This window comes from Nipponia nippon, unplaced genomic scaffold (assembly GCF_047370975.1).
Source record: "Nipponia nippon isolate SJK-2023a ecotype South Korea unplaced genomic scaffold, ASM4737097v1 scaffold_14, whole genome shotgun sequence".
Lineage (NCBI taxonomy): Eukaryota > Metazoa > Chordata > Aves > Pelecaniformes > Threskiornithidae > Nipponia > Nipponia nippon.
Window position 1 is genome coordinate 7,593,857 of NW_028262330.1, and position 21,186 is coordinate 7,615,042.

General features: G+C 41.8%; 1 protein-coding gene across 2 annotated transcripts; it reads right to left on the reverse strand.

Moving 5' to 3' along the window:
* Positions 1–1,661: 1,661 nt before the first annotated feature.
* On the reverse strand, positions 1,662–18,780 carry PRKAR1A (protein kinase cAMP-dependent type I regulatory subunit alpha). 2 transcript variants are annotated; one of them, XM_087750758.1, is made up of 13 exons: positions 18,644–18,780; positions 17,812–17,924; positions 17,425–17,488; positions 16,319–16,497; positions 10,763–10,936; positions 10,008–10,099; positions 9,723–9,784; positions 9,131–9,177; positions 8,335–8,493; positions 7,601–7,661; positions 7,197–7,318; positions 6,525–6,606; positions 1,662–4,151 (listed from the first exon to the last, which is right to left on the reverse strand). In XM_087750758.1, exons 4-13 carry the CDS (start codon positions 16,493–16,495, stop codon positions 3,979–3,981), a joined length of 1,149 nt encoding a protein of 382 aa, XP_087606884.1. In that variant the 5' UTR covers positions 16,496–16,497; positions 17,425–17,488; positions 17,812–17,924; positions 18,644–18,780; the 3' UTR covers positions 1,662–3,978. The 2 variants fall into 2 exon arrangements, with proteins under 2 accessions (XP_087606884.1, XP_087606885.1); XM_087750759.1 differs by lacking the exon at positions 17,812–17,924.
* Positions 18,781–21,186: the final 2,406 nt, after the last annotated feature.

Genomic DNA, 21,186 nt, shown 5'->3' on the forward strand with positions numbered 1-21,186 from the left:
CACCATAACCAATCGACTAGACGCTCATTCTGAACTAACCTTTCAGTTAAACAAAAACCACCTACAGCACTGCAGGCCTTTCAGAGAATCCTAAAACCATAGTACAAATGTCAGGCAGCGGTTGTCAACCACTGGCTCGGTTTCTCATGGGCTGGAATTTTGCCCAACCTAAAGGGAACTCGGTGACGCTGGCAGTAAGCGCCTCGATCACACAAGGAAGGAACAAGCTTGTTTGGCCACGGCTATCGTTTTCCACAGGGGATGGTGCTGACATTCACAATAATTCTGCAATAATAGCTGTCTCCACACTGTAAAACTACAGAAGGGACTGCAGTCGTAATTTGAGTATGTCCCTACAGGTGCCTATTCTATTTATTTGCATGAGGAAGTTCCTCCAGTATTCTGAAGCCACAAAGGTTAGCAAAAAACCCCACACAAACCCAACCAGACAAAAAAAAAAAAATTACCAACCCACAGCACACTCCTTTAGTCTCTCCCGACTTATGATTTAGCCATGTCCTTCCATTTCCAGCTTTCACAAAAGCAAGGTTTTAGACAGCCTCAACCAAACAAACAGAATTCTCGACATTGGTGGACTTACAGACCTTTTTACTCTTGTGGACAGGGAACAGATGAAAATAAAAGGATTTAAGTCGCTCTTGGCGTGCAGGGTGCAGCAGTTAGTTCAGTACAGGACACTGGATTGCCGAAGTTGTATCTCCCTCTACCGGGGACTTTTTGTGCGCTTACCACACGTGACAAGCCCAAAATTAATTTGACCGGTATCACGGAGTGGTTACTGTTGGCTGCTTGAACAGGAAGAACATGGCGACAGAAGATAAGTTTAGAAGTAATTTATAATGCCGGAAGTGGAAATTTTAAAGTTTCATTTTAGGTAATAAAAAAAGTTTTCAGCCTTTTTTTTTTTTGGTCAGGAGGATGGGGGAAAGGGAGGGCAGGACAAAGGAAACAAGCCCACAGGTATTTAAATAGCTGGTACACTAACAGGGATTGCAAGGTTGCTTTCTTATTTTTATTCTCCTTTACGTGGTAGCTTTTTAACATATCTTCAAAGTTGGGCGATAGCTTCCTCAGAGCTGGGTGCAAAACACGTCCAGTCTGAGCCGCTTCAGGTGATCACTCTTCAAATTTTTTCCTGCTTCATCATAGTGTGAAAATCCCCCTCTTCTGTTTCTCACTGTCTGTCCACCAGAACTCATTCACGTTTAATCATCACATGTTCCAAACGTTCATTAAGGGTATGCATAGATGGGAGCAGACAACTTGCAGAAGGTTATGAGCTCCAGTAACAGCGGCTGGGCTGGGAATTAACCACCTTAAGAGTTGCTAAGAGACACTCAAGCAGGACACAGGTACCTTCTCACTTCAAAAGCAGTGATGTGCACCCAGTGCCAGAACCCCAGAGAAGCTCCCGGGTCACAGGCACAGGTTGGCTTGTGGAGACCGAGCTCTCCGGAGGGGAAGGTTCAGCTGTGCTGTAAGCGAGGGCTTGAACTCAAGCCTCCAGAGTTAACACAAAGCTAATCCGTGAAGCTGCTTAGTTCCAACCACCTCACTAATAATGTATCCTCTAAGGCCAAAGGAAAACACAATGTAGGGATGGGGGGAAAAAAAAAAAAAAAAAAAAAAGACTGATTGCATTTAAGAATTTAAATCATTTTATTGCTTTACCTGCCATTAGGACAATCTATAACAAAAGGAATATAATATAATATATTAGCACATACAGTAAATCAGACTTATATAGTCAGGTAACAATACAAAAATGGTCCTCTGGTTGACTATAGCTTTCTAGGGCAATAGACTTCATAAATTCGCTAAAGGTGGACTAGCAAAAAATTACTTCTAAAGCCCTGAATGTTAGCTAAGGCAAAACTATGCCAATTGTGGTTTCAAACATATTTAAATTGCACACAAAGGTAAAGCTATAACTGTGATTAATATTTAACTCAGACTTAGCTGATTTATCTTAAAATCTTGTAGGTAAAACTACAAAAGGGAGTAAACAGCAAGCTAAAAAGATGCAGTAGTGAAACTTGATTAGAAAGCCTTATATAAAAAAAACGTGCATTTTTTTGTGGAGCTCTAACTAGTTTACACAGTTTTTGGTGCTTTAAAGTAACACAAAACACATATGAAGAAAAAACCTGGATAGAGTCAAAACTTAAGAAAACAGTTTTACCAAAAAAGAAAAAAAAAAAAAAAAGGTAGCATTCGCTTACTCCTTAAGGACTCTGGCAGAAATCCTCTACTCAACATCTTCTGAATAGAGAACTCAAACCACAAGTGTTTAAATCCCCTTATTGGGATTTCAGGTTCAGAAATACCCTGAAACCTTTTGTAAAGGCTTGATACCCTCAGTATTACTTTGCATCAATTAGCAGACTCTTTCTGATTATCTACATGCCCGGGAGAAAGTGTGTTGAGTTTGAATCCATATCACCTCAGAAAGGAAATAAACTGAGGGCTCCATCGTTAGAAGTAGTTGCACAACAAATGCAAAACTGCTTGCTGTCACTCCCAAATACAAACCTACGCTACTTTATATAAATTACAGTTTAAAGGAAACCTTAAAAATTGCCTACCATTATTGAACCGTGGAATTCAGTAAAAACTTTTGGGAAGTATTGGTGCGCACAGAATAATGGAACACAAAGCTGGTAAATACTGAAATACATTTAAGACTCCGCAACATATTGGACTTGGAAAAAAGAGTGAGTATGAAATATGTGTCATGTAAATTCCATAAGCAAGGAAAGAGAATGCACCTTTTGTATTTAAACTAGATTTATAATTAACTATTTTAAAAATTATTGATTGATTTAAAAACTTAAAATAACTGAGTGTTGCAGGAAGGTTAAAACATTCACTTTTTCCTGCCTCACATTCTCTACCAAGAATAATAATGGCATCTATATAGACCAGCAACCTCGCCACCTGCAACTGATGCTGGCCATAAATACTCAACATTTATTTTCCCTGGTAACAAAGGGTCACCAGAACTGATGATCATTTTTTAAAAAGTCAACTGAGGAACAGAAAGCAAGCAAGAGTCATAGGAAAAATAAAATGTTTGCTTCCAATTTCTACACCAATCTAAGTACTTGAGCATTACTAACAGCTGGACAGCTGCACCATTCTTAAACCAATCTACGTACTAGAGACCAAAGTTAGGCATTTAATGTAACATTTGGTTCTTGCCACTTTGAACAGGAAGAGTTTTGAATGGCATATCTATCGCTGAAGAAAGAACAAGAAAAAAAATCAGTTGCGGCAAGTCAGCAAATTAAGTAACAACTGCAGTAGTTCACCAGAACTATTAACCTTGAAAGCTTCGATTTACACTTGACAAAAACATAACTAAGCAATCTTAAACCAGCAGACACAGGAACAATTATACTGTTAAAATCCCAACTGTGGCTTTCTTAGCAGCTGATGCCTCACGATTGAACCCAGGATTACAGTACCCAGAAAATTAAAAAAAGAAAACCCAAGCCCCAAGAAGCTCAATTACAAGGGCAGTTCTCGTTTGTAAAGAAATACAGCAGATTATGACCACAGCCTTAAAAATCTGTCCAACAACTTGAGAAACACCTTTAAAAAAAAAAATTTTTCCCCTCTCTACTGTCACCTCCTTACTCTATGGCCATTGGCATGGTGCCAGGAGATCTCTCCCTCGCTGAAGCAAGGCTGCATTTGCCTGAGTTGGACACTGTTGCACAGAGAGAAGCCGTAACAGCAAACATCTCCATAGGACTTTTTCTATTAATTTAATGGGACAGAGAGCACAGAACTAATATGCTCTAAATTAAAAATAGTGCCATGATAAGCAATTTTTTTTTCTTTTTTTTTTTTAAACAGACAGGAAGCTGCAAATGCCAGTGGCAATGTGGCTCTGCACAAGGGTAATAAAGCAGTCTGCATTCGTGAAGCATGTTTTGGATAGGGAGGAAGGTTTCAGACAGACAGCGATACAAAACTGTTGTACTGCTGGATGTTTCGCTTGAGAATATCCGAGCACGGACCCAGGACACGTTCAAATCGGGGTCGATCAAGCTTTACACATTTCAACAGGCCACGAGCAACAACTGTGGCAGCACGGGGACGGTTCATCAACAGAGCTATTTCACCTAGGACAACAGGAAAGTGTGAACAGTGTTAAAAATCAACATGCAAAAGAGCCAAAGAAATTACCCTGTTGTATTTCAAACTGCTGCAGGAATTGAACAGAAGATAATTCAGGTTTTAACACTGATCAGAACAAATATCTATGTAGTTACATTAGAAGCAATTGTGAAGGCAGTCTACAAAAAACTACTCGATTTTTTTTTTAATTAAAAAGCCTGTCCACATTCAAGTCTCTGAAGAAGGCCTAAAGAATTTTCAGCATTGGTTCTATTTGAGAAAAGGTCATGTTTCAACTAACCATGTAATTTTCCTAGTGAACAATGAGTTATTTTTCTAATATGTAAAGTATGCTACTGTTCAGTTCTGATATTTCTAGGAAACTCAGGACAAGACGACCATGGTATTGAAGTAGAAAACATTAACGCACAAGGCAGAAGCCTTTGACCCAGAGCTAGCCAGAATCAAGAATGTGACTTTGCCACGGGGCTGTGGAAGATGGGTATCTTGAAGTCCCATTGGATTCGCATTTCATAAGTTATGCACAAAGATGCCAAAAGATTTGTTTCAAATACCTGCTACAACGGCTGAACAACATATTTGGAAATGAAGTTTTCAACAAGCACCTCTTTCCATTGGTGATAACAGCAACCCCTAACATTCCTAGCAACAAGCGTGAAAGAAACCACAGCATCAACTTTTGGGTTTGTTTTTAAGCAGTTGGGCTGGTTATCTCCATGTTCAGGACTGAGGAAAACTCAGTGCTCCTCAGAGAATAAATCTGCCTGCATTATCAGAAGGGACGTTCAAAAGAAATACGAAAAACTTTCCTCTGTGCCCAATTAAAACTCTTGAACTCACTCTCCTCCAAAACACAGGCTTGCAAAAGAATAAGTAGGTTCTAAGGGAGAGTTAAACCCCTGGGGGACAGGTCTGCAGCACCTGAACACAATGGTAGAGATAACATTTAGTTTAACAGTGGGAAACTCAAGAGTACACATCAAGGGAAACATCAGAAGAGACTGAAACGACATACATAGAACAAAAAGCTAGTACTAGATACTGAGCTAAGCAGACCTTTGGTCAGATCCAGTACTATTAGCACATTCTTGAGTACATCCCACTTCAGGCCTTGCAGCAGAGTATTTGTTGATTACATCATCTACAAAGCTGAAAAACCGAACAGACAACCAGAAGGCTTTAGCAAGAGGACTGCTTAGAAAGAGTAGTAAGGACAGAGGACCTACCTTAAACATGAGAAAAAAAAAGTTAGGCTTTTTTTTTTTTTGAGAGGAGGAAGTATTAAAACATTAAATAGTAGGTTCTGAGCAGGTTGCTTGCTTTGTTTCAGAACTGCAAGCCACTTTTGTTCTGAACCCAAAATAAGGCCACCAGGAATATCTTCTTATATACTGTTACATTATACTCCAAGAATGCTCTGTGAGCATACATATCCAGTCCTTATCTGTGATCCAAAACAAATCAACATGCGCTAGACAAGTGGTTAGTTCCATGTGAAGATTATTTCAAAGTCTTCACAAGTAAGTATTTAGGATCTTAGGCTTTTTCTTTGCCAGCACATGTAAGCTTTTTCATGCCAAAACAACTTATATATCACGTAACTTTTAGCTGAGTAAGAATACCTTCAACAGAAGGAGAAAAGACCCTGATCTGCACTTAGGGGACTACATCCAGAGTACCACAGTTTCGGGATCCCCAGTACAAGATGCTGACAAAGCAGAGCAAGTCCACCCAGATGGTTATGGGACTGCAGCACAGGATGCACAGAGAGATGCTGAAAGAGCTGGGTTAGCCTGACCTGGAGAAAAGAAGGCTAAGGAGGGAATCTTATTGCTGTCTTCAGCTACATAATGAGCAATTATAAAGACAAAACTAGACTGCTCTCTGCACAGTGAAAGGCAGAGAGAAAGCAACAAGTTGCAGAACAGGAAATTCTTGTCAGGCATAAAGAAAATATTCTTCACAACAAAGCTGGTTAAACAGTGAAAGAAATTGCCCATAAAGGTTGTGGGATCTCCATCCCTGGAGACACAAGAGACTCAACTAGACACAGCCCTGAGCAACATGATGCAATTTCAAAGTCAGCTCTGCTCAGAGTAGGGAGGTCAGACCAAATCACCACTGAGCCCCTTCTAAATTAAAGTACTCTGGAACTATCACATTTCCATGACATGCATGCACACCGGACTGCCCAGTGACTCTGATAGTCACCTGACATGGAGTGAAACCACAAGAGTTAGCAAAAACAGTAATTAAGCAAATCCATCCCATCACTATCATCCACAGCAGTCATCAACACAGCACAGGTAAATGGTGACAGTGGCGTACGTAATCATAGTTGTCACTACGTAACTCACCAAAATAATCAGAAGGTGCCAGTCTGCCCACTTCAACAAATTCTTCATTTTCTGATCGACGCTGTAACACTGCAGCTGTGCCCTTTAATAAATCACAGCAATTAAACAACTGGAATTTCCAAGATCCCTTGAAACATTGAATTCCACAAGGAATCAGCTGTTTTGCAGAAATAAATGTTATGATGTCTCAGTCTTTAAAAACCACTTCACAGTCCTTGCGTAGTTCACCAGATAAAACCAGCTGGTCCTCCCTCCTCTCTAAGCATAAAATGTCTTGGGTATTTATGTATTCGCAGCACTTTCTTCCTGTTTTTCCTCGTAACACTAAGAATATTACAGTATGACTAGCAAAAAGAAAGACGAAACCCCAGACAGAAGACAATGATACCACTAGCAAGACATTACTATCTAGAACAGGTCTCTACTCTTCTGAAAAAGTTAAACTGGTTTCAGCCAGAAACTTGTTACTTTTTTCCTGGAAGTACCAAATAGCAAAACTAAATATAAGCTTCTGCATGTCCAGCAAGATTTTATTTCTTTAGCAATTCTCTACAAGTACATTCTTACATTTCGTTTTTCTCCAAGTGTCTATTTAGGGGCAGAATAAGCCATGTTAAAAAAAAAAAAAGTAAAGTTCTGAGCTTGAGAGCTTTTAATTTTGACCTTACTTACCTCCAAGATAATGAAGAACTCATCTCCTGGCTCTCCCTGGACCACAATCTTTTGCCCATCCTCAAATTGTACCGGTTCCAATGCATCAGCTACCGTGAGACGCTCCCACTTGTCCAGAGATTCTACAGAGTTAACAGTTCATTAACAGAGTATCTTTTCAAGGCACAAATTATACTTTTTGCTCTGTCCTTATACAGAGGTCAATTTATTTCTGGCTACATTTGTGCATCAGATATCAAGAGTTGAATTAGAATTATTTTGGAATGATGCAGAAAAGCAGTACAGGCTTTGCAGTCAGTTTTAATGGATTACGACAATAGCCTGTAATCATAATAATGCTGGGTAACAGCTTTATTACAATATGGCAATTTATTCCACTTCAGAACAAAAATCTTCTCACTTACCCAATATAGATACTTTACTAAGGAATTCCTCATACATCTTCCTTTTTCTCAAAGTACTCCCCTACAAAAAAAAACAAACAAACAAAAAACCCAAACACAGAAAGTAAGTTTTCTTTCTACTTCATGTTTTACAAGAGGCTTCAAATAAAAATTAAGGCAAAAATATATTTAACCGGACATACCACATCCTGTTTCACAGATCCCAAACTCGCAAGATTAAGTGTTTTCAAATTTCATTATTTCAGTAATATTCCAGAGTTCAGCAACCTTCATAAAGTACTTAGCATTTACTGCAGCCTTAATGTTTCTTAAATGCATTCTTATTGTATAACCTTACCAAAATTCACAAATAGGCTCAAGTTAGTTACAACTGCTGTTCACATGCACTACTTACAAACAGCAAGCTAAACAGGAGAATCAAAACAACTGACGAGTTCACCAGCAGGTATCACATTTTTAGTCCAGCTTAATATTGCATTGGTATTGTTTTGTTCACTAATGCAAGATTTCCCCTTGCCCCGTGCCTGATAGACGTATGCTAAGCGATCAGCTTTCTGATTACGAAAGAGACAGCAAGACTTTGAATAAGTAACTCCAGCAAAGGCCAGGGACAGATAGAAGGTCAAATGACCAGTATAAGTTGAGTGCATAGTAAAACCAAAAGCATAATCCTAGGTTAGCACACAGCTACTTAAGTCAATAGCATAAGCCACATAAGCTAGAAAAATACTTGCCATCAGGATCCTTCTATAGCTATCTCTGTCAATGCCCCACAACTTCACATTTGTCTTCGCTTTGACAGTCGCAGCGCGGGGAGTTCCATATATAAGGGCAAGTTCTCCGAAGCTTCCACCCTCACCAACGCTGGTTGCCCACTCGCTGTTCACATAAACCTGAAAGGCAGTACACGGTGATAAGCCAAGCCCACGGTGTCTTGTCAGCTGGTCAGAGACAACATGAAGCTCCTGCCACCCCGTATTTCCTTTACTATAATGGGAAATTCTCACGTCTGTACAATCAGAGTTGACCATTTCAGAGTTTCATCAACATTTCACAGCTGACCCCAGACCCAGCCACAATTTTTACTCTCATTGACAAAGGGACTCTCTTCTACATCACATGCACAGAGACTACACACAGACTCCCGCGACATTTTGACAGGAAATAAAATCTCAACAAAGTCTCTGTCGGAGAAAGCTATGGATTAGTTGGACCGGAAAGCTAAAAACCTGATCATTCCTAAAGCCTGTCCCACACCTCAACTAGACTCCACCCCACACTTGTAAAGGATCAGTATTGTGTTGGTGTCCAAATCATTCATTTTGAAACTCAACACAACTCACGGTCTGGGCAGCCAGACAGAGCCGTTAAGGAGCAGAGAGGCTCCAAAGCAAAATAAGCTTCTACAAGTAAGAACGTATGATGAGAAAAGCTGCTAAAGGAAGGACCTGTAGAAGAGGCCTACAAATACCAGACTATTCCTCTGCTAGGGAATGAACATATCATTAACAGACTACCACTAATGCTTACATCCATTTCTCCTTGATCAACAACATAGAAGTTATCACCTTCATCACCTAAAGAAGAAAAAAAAAAAATTGAATACACGCTGAAAAGAGTAAAGCTATGCAAACATTCATGTTTTGCAGACCTGGCATCTCTGCCAACTTTGATGTTTAGAATCTAATAAGGTTGGCAGAGACAAATTTTGCACAGGTTACAGGGTGAAATTTCACATTTTGCTGATTTCACACTCCTCTCAGTCCTGCGAAAGAGGACATCTACTGGTACGTGGGAGATCAGCAGCATTTCCAGGATTACTGGAAAGGCGTACCGGATCCATAAGCTGCTGTAATATGTTCTACAGAGCCATCAAATGACAGTCTTTCCAATAGATAACACATGCAATGAAGCCACATCTTCCTACAATTGCTCTGCTCCTCACTTCAGTATGAACTGTGCTTCAGGTAACATAACAAGAAAGGGTCCATGCATCCAGACAATGTTTTTATTTAAAAAAAAAAACACAAAAACAAAAAACAACCCAAAACTAGCAAGAGCACTAGGCCAGAGCCTGCTCACCATCCCCAACTTACTCATCAATGTAAATATTGTCACTTGCCTTGCTGTATGACAGTCTCTCCTGCAATGTAAGTGACAGGGAACATTGCATCAAAGATGTCACTGAAGAAAAGGATACCAAAATTAGACAAATGCCTAGACAACTGCCATGCACACATTCATACATCCGTACTTCCAACCCGTCAATACTTTTCCTACAGCCTCTTTATGGTTACACAGACTGTTGTAAAGAGGCTGTGCAGCTTTGTACGTTATGACACATTTGGCTCTTCTGAAGTCTGCACTTTAAGAAACTTTCTATAAGACTACAAAGGTTTATTCCTACCTTCTTTCATTATCATCAAGATGGGCAAACAGCACATTCTTCTCAATAGCTTTTGCCAAAGCAGCCATAGTCTTATAATCTTTTGGAATAACCTAGGATATAATCAGAGAAAATAACTGATTAACTTTTTGAAGAAAAATTTCTGCATTCCCCCGGGTAAATCAATTATTCAATTGCTACAAAACATGGACTGAGTTTTTCCAGTTTCTTGCAAGCACTATAGATCTAAAACCAAATATAGTCAATGTTTACAGCCAGTTTATGCAGAAGGTCAGTAAAATCTTGTATTTATGCAACTGTAAAAGCATAATTCCATGCTAAGTTTGTAAGTTTTTTTGCAAGAGTACAAGTATCTGTTCCCCCTGTATTCTCCTATGAATAGCAGCAAGTCTGCTCTGCCACTAGGCTAAACGTAATGTTGTTGCAGCTGCCAAATAACTGGAAGCACTTTGTTTATATATATTTATATATATATACACACTTTGTTTATATATATATATACACACACTTATGTTTATATATTATAGATTACTTCAAAGGGAACAGGTCTATGTTATACATACATGGTTTAACTGCACAACAGTTTATTCCAACCTCCAATTAAACACCTATACACACAGGTCTGTTTTTACAGTTATCACAAGACTTAACAGGCTACCGGAGCTGTGTTATTTAATACACTGGATAGAAGGTGGTCTTAGGTAAACTCTTGGATTGTAGAAGCAATTTTTAGCAATGTTTAAGAGTTAGAGCACCTTTCTAACGTAAGATGCAGCATCCTCTTCTGTATAGACTTCTGCACTGATGGCCCCACGCCTTCTTCGACCCTTAACCACAGGGTTCATAGGAGGAGGAGGAGAGATTTCATCCTCCCGTGAGTCTGAGCGTGAACCAGACTTCTGTTGATTCAACAACTGTTTTGTTTCCTCCTAAACAAGAAGGAAGACACGTTTGTGTCACATAACCCAGTGAAGCCAAAAAGCCATTACATATTATATTCCAATTTAGTCTGCCAATGCAAGGGAGCTTCCTGTGTACTGTTACTCCCACATTAAGGCAAACAGGAGGCTAGAGCAACCAAGATCAAAGACCTTTCAAAACAGATGGTAGATATGCCTTTCATTCATAACATTCATATCACAATGGTGTTTATTTTAATAAGTTAGATTAATAGCTTAATAAATTAAGAGGTACAAACAAGCTGATTCTACTTTCTGCTAGTATATTTAACAGGCAACGAAGAAATTCTGCAAATGCTAAAGACATTTTCCCAACTGTAAACCCAGCAGTTCTTTCCCTCAGCTGCGAGGTGTTAAGCCTTTTTTGATTTGAAAGACAGAAGAGCAATTCCTCAGAAATCCACGTTACATGAGAAGCTTTTGAAACAAGGTCAAGTCATGGACCAACTCGATACTCAATAACCAACAGTTATTTTAGGAGAAAGAAATATGAACACTGCTTACAAGAGCTGGAGGAAGGATGCTAGAGGCCCAACAGTAGCTTTTTTTCTGCAAACCACAGATTTGTCAACTTTGCACAATGTTACACATTTTCCTTATTTCTCTCAGTTACCTGTTGTGCTCTGTTGCAGTGATATTATAGAAGACTAGAGTACTTACAATAAAATGAAGTCTAATTTGACACACAGAAATTTGATTCTTCTATGTACCACAAGATTCACCTTAATCAACTAAAATCAGATTAAAAACAAAACAAAAAAGCCAATCTTGGAGCCAAAGCATTTGCATTGTAACAGCTCAGACTCTCTCCCAATGTCAAGGAAACAGGGTTTTGTGACATGCCTTAAAAGAACAAGGAGTCATCTGTTCTCTGAGGGCTCCCGGCACTTTTAAAACCTGGGTTTGTCCCAGTGTCCTTGATCAAGCCGTCCCCTGCCCAGCTGGACAGCTTGCTGCTTGGCTGCCACGCTCCGCTCCGGAGGTGCGCAGAGGCTATGTATAACAACACCACTTTGAGGAAAGAGACATCAGATAACCATTACAGTGAGTTTACATTTTACACCTCTCAGATAACCAAAGAGCAAGCACTGATCCATCGAATTACATTTCACTTCCTGCCTTTTGCCCATTGATGAAATAGTGCTACATTTCCAAACGATGGAGGCAAAGCATATTTAAAACCTCGTTCCTATCTTCTGATTTTAGAGAAACAAGTCTCAACTGAGATGATGTTAAAAATAGCTTGAGCAGTAGTAAGTGTTCGGTTTAAACTGCCTCTCTACAAAGCGGGCAACACCACCAACCACAGAAACATACGGTTCATTCATACACAGAATACTTAACCCATTAAAAAAACTTGACACTGTTTAAATAAGTTAATACCAGCTCCTGTATTTTTCCAGTATCATATAAAATACTGAGACGCTGTAACTTTCAGAGATAGAAGCACTTCAGCAGCATTTAACAAGGGAGCTGTGTATCAAAACGCTGTTCAACAAGAGACTCGTCAAGGTAATGGCCCACTCAAGGAAGAAGGAAACTGCACTGATAGAAAAAGTACAACTGGTAACTTCTGCCTGACCTGAGATTTAACATCACTATAGTAAAAAGAAGCATGATAAGGTAGGGCATGGACACAGAAACCAGTTACAGGTGGGTAAGATAAGACATTAACTTAAAATGTACTGCCTATTCTAAACAGCTTACATACACACTTATCAAGAGGAAGATTACCCCCAAATGAGACAAATCTCTATATATTCACATTACACATCGCAGGACAACGCTGTGCCATGAAGTGAAGTAACGTGCTAAAATCCCATTGTTTTCAAACCAGTAGCTTTTCCTGTATTCATCTTTTTAAAATACATTTTACACCATTTCTGATACTAAACCATGTGTATTATACCACCAGATCAGAGAAAAATGAGACTAGGCCCTGAAGAAAGAGTGGCAGTTGTTATTCTCAGTTACCTTACAATCTAGCCAGTGTTTATGAGTGACAAAATGTATCTGTTCAGGTTTAGAAGCTCCTCAAATTAAACACATAATGGACAAAGGCATTCATTTTCCTCTGTACTGATCAAAATAACCAATATCTGGATTTTAAAAAGGTTTAGTAATAAAGTTAGCCTATATATTACATCCAAGTGTTGATCCTGGTCTTCCAGGATCTGATGGAGCAGTTCAAGGAGTTTTCAGTGTCAGTGACCACTAATTGTAAATATTATTTATCCTGACAAGTAAGAAATAGTTATTAATTCCATTTAAATTATTACAAGTAAGATTAAAGAGATGAGACTTCACATACTCATATTTTAAGACTATCAGCTCCTGAAGACGACCTTCACAATTTCAAAATTATGTTTTACGCTGTATAGTCCAGCATCTAGTCACTGTCATCGCACCAGAAGCGGTCTCAACTTCTGCTGGTTAATTTGTATTTAATTTATATCAGCTCTCCAAATATTTAAAAAAAAGACTCAGAAGCTAAAATCACAGTGTTAAAAGCTCTGCCATAAATTCACAACTGCAGAGTATATCCTTCTTAGCTACCATGTTTTGCAAAAGAAACACTTAGGAAATGGGAAAATATTCAGGTATTTTGGAAGCAGGGCAGGTGGTGGGGAACAGGTACAGCGACTCGATGTCAATCACACTTCATAATTCCAGCTTTCTATAAAGCCTAATATGCACATAACTGCATTACACACAATATTTCAAACATGCACCTATTCCAGCGGACAGCCATGTCCAATATCCAAGATTCATCTGGCAGCCTGTAATAATGATCTCTACATTCAATTTCCATAGCTCAAACTACATTACACAGCCAAGCACAGCACTGGATACCTATTAGCTTTTAATATGCATTGGTGTTACCAGACATGTTTGCACAGCAAGGAGAACAGACGCCTTAGTACACCAAACACAGATAAAATAAAAACATTTATACAATCAATGTGTAGTAATTAGATTCATGTAACAGCTTTCATAACTCAGAAGAGGACATCTGAATTCCTATAATAGCTACGACGACCTCAGAGGCAGTAATTTTAATGTTTCTGAACATAAATTCAAAAGCGTGTTTAAATGCCTTCAATATATTTTAATAACATGACAGTGAATCAGCTCTGTGTGCGCGCACTGTGGAAGAGATGACTTGTCAGGATAACTAGAGAGAAAATAGTAACCTCGCTTCAGTTTTAAATGGTGTTCCTTCAAAATTCAGTCTTAAAAAAAATACCGTATCTCAACTTCAATTTCATCCAGTCTAACAGATGAACAGATTCAGAAAGCATACTGAAAAGTTGCTCTGCTTTATTAAAGATGTAACAGACATTACTTCTGGAAGGTGAAGCAGATTCTGTTTCAAACATTTTTGCTCTACCAGAGCTAAGTACCGGGTTAGATCTGCTTAATAATAGTACTTAGCATTTGTGCTTTCCAGACACGGATGTCAGAGGAGTCTGCTAATGTAGCACAGGATGTTCACTGTTCTGTTACTCGATAGCTATTCAGGTACTGCGTTACCTGGTTAAACTAAGACCAATCCATTAGACTCAATAGTGAAATGACTTAGAGAAAGCTGTAGCAATTTTTAAATTCAAGAAGGCAAGAAGAAAAATGCTAGTTTCACTTTTAGCTATAGCTGCACTACTGGGCATATATAACCCACGCCAATACAACTCCTAAGAGACCCTGACCAAAATCGTAAGAGTAATTTAAGGGGAAAAAGCATTACCTAAGCAGTTTTATTTTCAGCTTCCTTATAGGCTGACAGAGTACATAGAGAGCCTATTTGCACCAGAATAAAATCATCAAGAGTTATTCAACTCCAGAATACACGTGATTAAGTTCAGAGCTAGACTTGTCTTGCTAAAAACAGATTGTTTCTTTTATTCTTAAATACTGCATGTTGACTGTAAGTCCACTACACAAAAGCACCCAAATATTCCTATTTTATATCCCTATGTATGGATTGGTTTACAATTTATTCTAAGTGCCGTAATGCAGTTTACTTTGTGAAGTCTTGTATATCAACACTTCTGGTGATATTTTAAAAATTATCAATCTCTCTGTACTTAGAAACGCAAGAATCCAAGGTGAGGAAGGAGGCACGGTAACAGAGAGGGACAATGGATTTTTAAGAACCTGATTACGATGTGGCTTGTTACTGGTATTCTCTCTGAAAGAGAATGTACTCAAGATGCAACCACACCAAAAAAAAAAAAAAAAAGCAAGTCAGACATATTATAGAGTTCTTGTTCATTTAATATGCAAAATGTTCCTCAAATACATTGTGAGTATAGGAGGTTAGCTGGCAGCATTTGGTCATTTTCTAGTATCTACCTTGAACACTTCATTAAAAGATAATTTCCACTATACACACTTACGATCTCTAGTGTTTATTTCTTTTTTCTTTACATCAGCAATTAGTAACTAGCTAGAATAAAAAAAGATATACCTCCCATACAAGTACTGAAAGCAGCACCTGCAAATGACTGCTGTAGAAGGTCACAGCTACATTATTTACTAATGGTGTATTCTGAATAGAGTAGTTGTACCTAACCCTTCCTCTGCATCAGCCTTTAAAACCTCCCATTTTCATAGCAGCTTCTTTTCTTATCTGCTTAGATCCCAATATCTAAAATGAACAGTTCAAAAGAATATGAAATCACTGTTTCAAATATGACCACTGAAATGACAAAATGCTTTCCATTCCCAAGATCCCAGAATGCTTCCAACAACAACAAAGACACCAACGAGACCTTGAGGACAAAGGCAAGAGGGACAACAAAGCAAAACACCAACACTGAACTCCCAAGAGAAGGCAGAAACAGGCTGGCTCTCCTAGAAATCTGGACTGCAAATACTTCAGTTTGACTTCAGCTAGGTCTGGATAAACTACCATTGGCCTCCTACTTCTGTGCTGTACCCAAATTATTGTAAGCCATTTGTCTCAATATAAGCAACCAAATGCCTATCACCAGTGTCTAACCAAGGTCAAACGCCATGGTTATCATCTAACTACAGACACGATCGCGTATGTATCTATTAGCTTCTATGAGTAAGCATTAGATGGGGATTACACCTGCATCCCAGCTGGCTAAGTCTCCTTATCAGGTTATGTTCTGCCCTATGCGCTTTGTTATGACAGAGGTGCTTTTACACTGTGATCAACTGGCATAAACTACTGGAAAATAGGATTTGTCTTCCAAAAGCATCAGTTCCAATTTCAAACAGCCAATACGAACACTGGTCAAATCTGAAGCTCAGCCTCTAAATCACGAAGAGATGATGTAAATTCAGCTTGTTCCACTCTCCTTCCCTCCCGCTATGTATTTTTACCTTCTCCAATCTTTCAAAGTATTCTCTGAGGAATCCCATGGGTCTTTCAGGTCTCACTGTGCATAATTGTACAATGCAATCCTTCAGAAGTTGCTGGATGTTGTGTTTTTGGACGTAAAGTTCACATTCCCGAAGACTACGTTCCTCCTCACTGCTGCTGCTGCTAGAAGCTGCCATGGCTGAAGGTAAGAGAAAGAGAAGGTTAAATAACTAGTGGAAACAAAGATGCTGCTGCCCAGTACAGTCAGGCACTTTACACTGCATTATCATCTTATTGATATCACAGCATAAAACTACCTTTGTCTGTAAGACTAGTAACTAAGCTAAACCATGAAAGAAAAAGCCATGAACTTATTTAGCACCTGGAAAGAAATAAAAAATCTGGGTGCTCTATAGCCACAGGCACAAAAGTAAAAGCATTTGATTGAGCTGGAAAAGCTTCAACAACTCAAGCCCTGTGAGCCCTCAAAGTCAGGGAAGTTTCCACCTAAACTTTCTGCTGATTAAACCTAGTGTTTCATAGGATTAGAGGCTGACTTCATAAACAGAGCCGTATGGTCTGTATGGGGTCATGGGGATGATGACCAGGAGAGCAGGTGGGTGGAAGCTGGGAATCTGAGAGGCATGTATGAAAAGTATTAGGAAGTGAAACTTGTTAAGGCTGAAGCCAAAGCCAGTTCGCCAAATGCCAAGGTAGACTCCACTAACAGAAATTATGGAATCAGAGGCATTTCTCCTAAAAAACTACTCTCCAGTTTAAACTGGTCCATGCTTCATAACTATCTCTGTGGATACACTGCAATCCCAAAAATATTTCTTCAACTGTAAATAACCAAGAGTACATCTTCAATAACATCTGTTATGATGCCAGGTTTTCAATAGATTTTAAAATCATAGTGTCAGCAGCAACACTTTCAAAAATCTCCTTAAGCAGGTTCCCCCCCCCCCCCTTTCAGGTTATAGAACTGGTTTAAAATATATTTTTACATATATGTATATATAAACATTTAATGTCATTTTTGTCATAAAGCAATTCACACTGAAACAGCTAAAGAAGTAGGAAAAAATTTCTCAGGGCATTTTTTATGAAATATAAAGAAAGTTACCTGGCACAGGGAGAGTGGCAACAGCTTATGAATATGCAGCAAGATGTATTGATCCCAGGATCAGCTTTTGAAAGGGAAAAAATGGATTCAGACAAAATAATTTTGAGAAACAACAAGTCACCGAAAAGCCAAGCAGTGCAGTCATAGTACGTGTTTTATCCTACTGAGGCAGCAAATTGAGAAACGTAGACCACATAGGTAATATAAGACTGTGCCCCTTTGAATTATGCTACTGGAGATTACAGGAGCAGAGTTAATACAAAATTGCTAACACTTCAAACAGGTTTCATTCTTGTCACAGTCAATCCCTGCATAAGTACGCACAGACAGATGTATTGTGTGTTGCCTAAACACCAAGTACGGACTTTGCATGGACTGAAAAAGCACCTTAAAGTTCTCCAGTTACTTCTTTTGTTTCGACAGCTCGCACGGTGAAGGTCAGCACTAATTAACAGCCCCAGAGAAACTCGGTGGCTCCGTGACAGGCTGCAAATCACAATCTATGGAAAAAGCACCACACTGCTGAAAAACAGCGGACACGGGCCACGGCTGCTCATGAGAACAGCAAGACCAGTGCAGAAAATACCAAAGAAATAATGAAGCCTCCAGCATTTTACAAAGTATTTTTTCCGCATACGGCAAACCCGAAGTTTTCCAGAGTCCCCTAACGCACGGCTGCACTCCGACCGCCGCGAACCGCCCCGGGGCTGCCCCACCGAGCCAAGGGCCGCCTCACCGCAGGGCCGGGGCTGCTCGCCGCTCCTCGGAGGCGCCGCCGCCACGGCCCAGCGCTGCGGGCGGGCGGGCGGCCCCACGGCGACAGCACCGACGCGGCGCTGCCGAGGCGGGGGGCACAAAGCCCCAGCCCTACGTCGGGCCGGGGGATTCTTCTGGCGTCCCAGCGCCTCCGTGCCCAGCGCCTGCAGGCGACGCCCGGGGCCCGACGAGCCCGCGGGGGCCTCACGCAGCGTGGCCTCTCTCCCCCCCTGGAACACGGGGCCTCCAGCCGGGGCAGGGAAGGGGACCCTGCCCCTCGCCCCCGGCGGGCCCGGGGGCTGCCGGCTCGGGGCCGCTCCCCTCAGCAGGGCCGGCCCCCGCCCCCAAGGCCGCAGGCCTCCCGCTCCGCGCCCTGCCCTTCCCGCCCACCCGGCCGGCCGGCCTCGCCTCCCCGCCCCGCCGCCCCGGAGGCCGCTCCGCCGGGCCGGGCACCGCCGCTCACCTGGCGCGGGCGGCTCCACCGGGCCCTCACCGCCCCCCGCCCCTCCCGGCCCGGCCGCGGCCTCGGCGACAGCAGCGGTGGCGGCTCCCACCGGAAACCAACCGGCCCGGCCAATCACCGCCCGCCGTGACGTCAATGCGCCTCGCTCTCAGCCAGAGCCGTCGCCGCGGTAACCTTAAAGGGGCAGCGCAGGGCGCCGCGGCTCCAACGGGGCGATCGCAGCCCCGGGAAGGAGGCGGCGCCTTTAAGGCGCGCGAGGCTGGCGGGGAGAGAACGGGCGGGGCGCTGAGGGGCGCGGGCGCCCGCGGCGGGACGGGACGGGACGGGCCCGGCCCCGGGGCCCCGCCGCTCGGGCCGGGGAGGCGGACGGGGCCGGCTCCCTCCGCGGGCGCAGGGAGCCCGCCGGCTCCGGGAGCGGAGGCCGCCGCGGGGCGCCCGGGGGAAACCCGCGGTGCCGCTCCCCTGTGTGGGCCTTGCCCGCAGTGGCTGACAGCGCCGGCCTTGCCCGGATCCTGCTAAACGGCGTCGAGGGTGGAAGATGCCGTGCCGTGCCCTGCCCCCGTTAAATAACGATCCAGCGGCCGGCTGGTGAACGTTGGCCTTGACGCTGCCGGGTGAAGGGATCACAGGCTGTTGAGGGGGGGGAAATAAACTGTGTTCAAGTTTGGCAAAGATTTCACTGTAATCGATTTAAAACCCACGTGCAGAATTATTTCATACGTCTTTCTGGCTGAGATGAGCCCTCTGAACCCCTTCACTCTGCGTACTCACAGCCTGTGAGAAGCGGCCGAAGATGTCGGCTGTGCTGGCAGGGAGACGCAGACCCCACGCAAGGACCTGGGAAGATGAGCCCTGAATCCTGCCTCTGATGACCCCCCTATAGCTGAGAAGATAACTCAAGTTACAACTCAATGTTACAACTGCTGCAAGAGCATTTAAACCAAAATTCATCGGCGCTTAACTCACTTGGGAGAATTGTAGAACATCCAACCAAAATGATTCCAGTAACTAGAGTTAAATGTATATTTTGAGATCAGAAGCTATTGGTGCTTCTGCAATGACATGACAAGCCGTCAGGAACTATCTGCCACGGTGTTTCTTCTTTACGAGTTCTCATATTAAAGAAAGAAAGGATAACGGCTTAGGTGCAGATCTTAGATCTGCATTTATAACAGACCCAAGCTAGCCCCTGAGTGCACGTTCCTTAAATGTGTGATAGCCTCTGTCTGTTATGGGCTAATGAGAAGCCAGGGTCCAGGGTTTTCCGACACTAAGCCAAAAGCTGGAACTTTTACCAAAAATAAGAATTGTAAGGAATCATTAATATTTGTGAAATACTGTCAGAGTACAGTATTAGTAAATATCAAATCTACCTGCTCACCTGGTAACAGAGTATTTCTGTCTGTAACTGAAGACTAGTAGAAGTTTCTGAACACTGGGAAAAAATTGTGTACCTTCCCCCCTACAAGCATTTTTTTTTTCTTTTTATCTTCCCTTTTTGCAAGCCGTCTGCTATTGTCACGTCTCACTCCTCCTTGTTTGGACAAGTCCCAGTGCTGTTTTGGGATAGATCCCATCTGGAACAAAGATCAGACCCGTACGTAAAACCTGTTCTGCAACATTCTCTTTATTAAGAAAACAAGTATACTGTTGTACAGCATGCTCTTGAGGCAATCCTTTCCGGAGCCCCGGAGCCAGAGGGTTCAGATGGCACGGCAGGAGCATAATGAAGGGAACAGAACAGGCTTTCAAAAGGAGCCTTGTGATGCCAACCTGAGGTCCCTCTTGTTAACTGGGTACAGCTCCTTCACCGTGAGTCAGCACTGATTTATCTTTGAAAGTTAAATCATGCTTCTCATAAGCATACGTTTGTACATATTCATGTCTTAATTCTTACACTGTTAAAGACGTAAGAGAAATTAAAAACAAACAAAGCCCTGTTCCATTTGGTCTGGTCTGAATTACAGTCAAACCCTGCTCTTAACTGCCTAATTAAATAATAAACATTCCTGAGTCAATAACTTGCATTACCGTCAGCACTATTCCCACAACTTTCATTTCACACAATTTTATGCATTAGTTTCTCATGAAGCAATCTGTTGCCTGAGGCTGTGGCTGCTGAAGAGCAGAGGAGAGCTGCCCAGGCTGCCAGCGGAATATACCAACGCAAGCGTCAGAGACATAGCGTGACACAGCCAGCGAGTCACCATGAAGAGGGGTAAAGCGGGGACTATGCTTTCACAGAGCTGTACTAGCTGCTTTTGGTTACATTTAATAAGAACGCCATAGAGCCATTTTTCTAATTCAGTTTCATCTCCTCTCCTGTAGCAGAGGCTGTCCTAAACCACCATTTTATTTGGTTTTTAGACAAATCTAGGAGTCAGTCCTGGTTCGGACCCCAATGGCAAGGACCTGGCATTAGCGTGGTAGTGCTGTCAGTGATGGTAACCATCACATGTCCTCAGCGGTGGGACACTCAGTTTTCTCGACTGGTAAATAACTAGCAGAGTCTGAGCATGGACAAGAAGAGATGACTCGCCAGG

Bases quoted from the DNA above. Each gene is read 5' to 3' on its own strand.
- PRKAR1A (XM_087750759.1), bottom strand. From the start codon at position 16,495: ATGGCAGCTTCTAGCAGCAGCAGCAGTGAGGAGGAACGTAGTCTTCGG. The intron at 10,937-16,318 runs GTAAAAATACAT...CTTCTTGTTTAG, and splicing joins ACTTTGAAAGATTGGAGAAG to GAGGAAACAAAACAGTTGTT. The intron at 8,494-9,130 runs GTAAGCATTAGT...ACTGCCTTTCAG, and splicing joins TTGATCAAGGAGAAATGGAT to GTTTATGTGAACAGCGAGTG.